This window comes from Numida meleagris, chromosome 18, assembly GCF_002078875.1.
Source record: "Numida meleagris isolate 19003 breed g44 Domestic line chromosome 18, NumMel1.0, whole genome shotgun sequence".
NCBI classification, from domain to species: Eukaryota; Metazoa; Chordata; class Aves; order Galliformes; family Numididae; genus Numida; species Numida meleagris.
This window is the reverse complement of record NC_034426.1, coordinates 6164322-6166708: the sequence shown is the minus strand read 5'-3', so window position 1 is coordinate 6166708 and position 2387 is coordinate 6164322. Positions and strand designations below refer to the sequence as shown.

Sequence of the window (2387 nt, the reverse complement as noted above, 5' to 3'; positions counted from 1 at the left end):
CCTTATCCCTGTATGGGGGTGGGGCTGGGCAGGGTGTAACGCTGCGGCTCTGCCCTACAGAGCAAGCTGGACCGGCACGGCAGCGGCACCGACAGCGACTACGATAACACGCAGGCGGGCGAGATCCTGCTGGGGTGAGCGACGGGGATGGGGGGGCAGCGGGGGACGCGGGGCCGGCGCTGAGCCCTGCATCCCCGCAGCGTGGAGGGAAAACGCTTCGTGGAGCTGAGCAAGGACGAGGATTTCCCACACGAGCTGGACCCGCTGGACGGGGAGCTGGACCCCGGGCTGCCCAGCACGGAGGACGTCATCCTGAAAACCGAGCAGGTCACCAAGAACATCCAGGAGCTGCTGCGGGCTGCGCAGGAGTCCAAGCACGACAGGTGGGGCTGCGGCGCCAGCGTGGGGCCGGGTGACGTTGTGCCCCGCATCACTCAGCCCTCGCTTTGTCCGCAGCTTCGTGCCCTGCTCGGAGAAGATCCACTCAGCGGTGACGGAGATGGCGTCGCTCTTCCCCAAGGTAGGGGTGGGGGGGGTTGGCCCCGCCGGGCTCTGGGCTTCATCAATCCGTGCCCTGACGCTGTCTCCGTGCAGAAACCGGCGCTGGAGACGGTGCGGAGCTCCCTGCGCCTGCTGAACGCCAGCGCCTACCGGCTGCAGAGCGAGTGCCGCAAAACCGTGCCGCCGGAGCCGGGCGCCGCCGTGGATTACCAGCTCCTGACGCAGCAGGTCATCCAGTGCGCCTACGACATCGCCAAGGCCGCCAAGCAGCTGGTCACCATCACCACCCGCGAGAAGAAGCAGTGAGCTCCGGCCCGCGGCCTCTCCTCTCTGTGTCCTCCCTCGGGTTGGGGCTGAGCCCCGGGGAGGTGCCCCTGTACAGCGCCCCGAGCCCGCTCCTAACTTATCCTGGACAGAGCGCGTGCGGCCGTCCTGCTGGGGGGGACACGACTCAACCCCCCCCCCCCAACTCGGCCACGCTCCCCCGGGGCCGCCCGCAGCGTTACACTGGACCGGGGATGCCTGGAGGCCTTCCCCATTTTCTCCCCCCCCCCCGGGCGTCCCCGCCTGTCCCTCCTGTAAGATGTGTCCTTGTACATTTGTATCAATAAAGATGTGAGCGTTGCACGGCCCCCGGCTCCATCTCCTGGTGTCCCCTAACCCTGGGAGCTGGGCTTGCTGGCTGTGGGCTGGGGGAGGATGGTGATGGCACGGAGGAAGGCTCGGGGTGCTCCCTGCTGCTCGGCACTTGGCAGCACTACGGGGGGGGCTGCTGGCTGTGCTGGTTAATGAGTGTCAGGCTGGGGACTGGGCCGGCTGCAGTGCTCTATCCCTGCTGGGTTGTGTCCTCCATTAGGAAACATCACCCCCGTGCTCCCCCTGACCCCCCCCCCCCCCAGCACATTCTGCCCCACTGCTCTGGGTGGCTGCGCTGCGGGCTGGGCCGGGTGGCAAAGGCCCTGAGCAAGAGGCACCTCGTGGTGGGAGAACCACGGCACCCCCCAGACCCTGCAGAACGTGGGAGGGTGCAGCCAGGTGGCTGTAATGCGGGCTGGGGGCTTCGGAGGGGGGATAAAATGGGGACAGGAGCTCCTCTGTCCTGCCCCCACTTCCCATCCCCATTGCCACCGTCACTGTCACGGCAACGGAGCGAAGCGGGGCTGCCTCCCGTTGCCATGGCAGCCGGGATGGCTGCAGGATGCTGCAGGGCACGGGGAGGAACCCCAGCCCCAGAAGGAGCCGCAGTGGTGGGGGGGTCCCGGCCCCGAGCCCCCCACTTTCACCTGCAGGGACCCCACGGGGGACGCAGGCAGACACTCCATGTACTAAAATTACTTTATTACAGTTGATTTTTTTTTTTTTTAACATTTCCTTTGCTATGATACAAAGGATACTTACAAACAAAATATTACATATGACCTTATTTTTTTCATTTTTTTTTTTCCTCTTCTCTTATTTTCTGACAACTTGGTAACAGCTTTAAATGCACAATCTATACAATTAATACAGGTTATATATGAGCTATAATGTATGTTGAACCAGAAGAATACCAGAATACTGACAATATACTGTACATTAAGCCTTACCAGTTAGTGCTCGTGGCATTTTCTACAAGAAGGAAAACGCACACCTGTAGGTTCACTCATACCAGCTGGTGCTCCCAGCCACGGAAGCAGGCAGGAGTTGGGTTCCCCTGTTTGGATCCTTCGCAGCCCCCCCCACCCCCACCGTGGGGGAGGGCCTGGAAACCTCAGACCAGTGTTCATAGCAAAACAGCAGATATGTGTGTTCTCTACCTGCAGCACAAAGCCACGACGCCGGGCGCTTGGCTCTGCTGGACCCGGAGGAAGCCCCATGCAGGGGGCTGTGGGGCTGGGTGAGCTCCT

The 2387-nt window shown here is 62.4% G+C and overlaps 1 protein-coding gene across 1 annotated transcript in view; it reads left to right on the top strand.

The window, feature by feature from the left end:
* The window catches only part of GIT1 (GIT ArfGAP 1), an 11292-nt gene extending 10159 nt beyond the window's left edge, over positions 1-1133 (top strand). The window contains exons 18-21 of the mRNA XM_021416109.1: positions 44-134; positions 201-383; positions 457-520; positions 595-1133. Coding sequence (XP_021271784.1) covers positions 44-134; positions 201-383; positions 457-520; positions 595-807 — 551 coding nt within the window. The 3' untranslated portion in view covers positions 808-1133. The remainder of the gene's footprint in view (positions 1-43; positions 135-200; positions 384-456; positions 521-594) is intronic.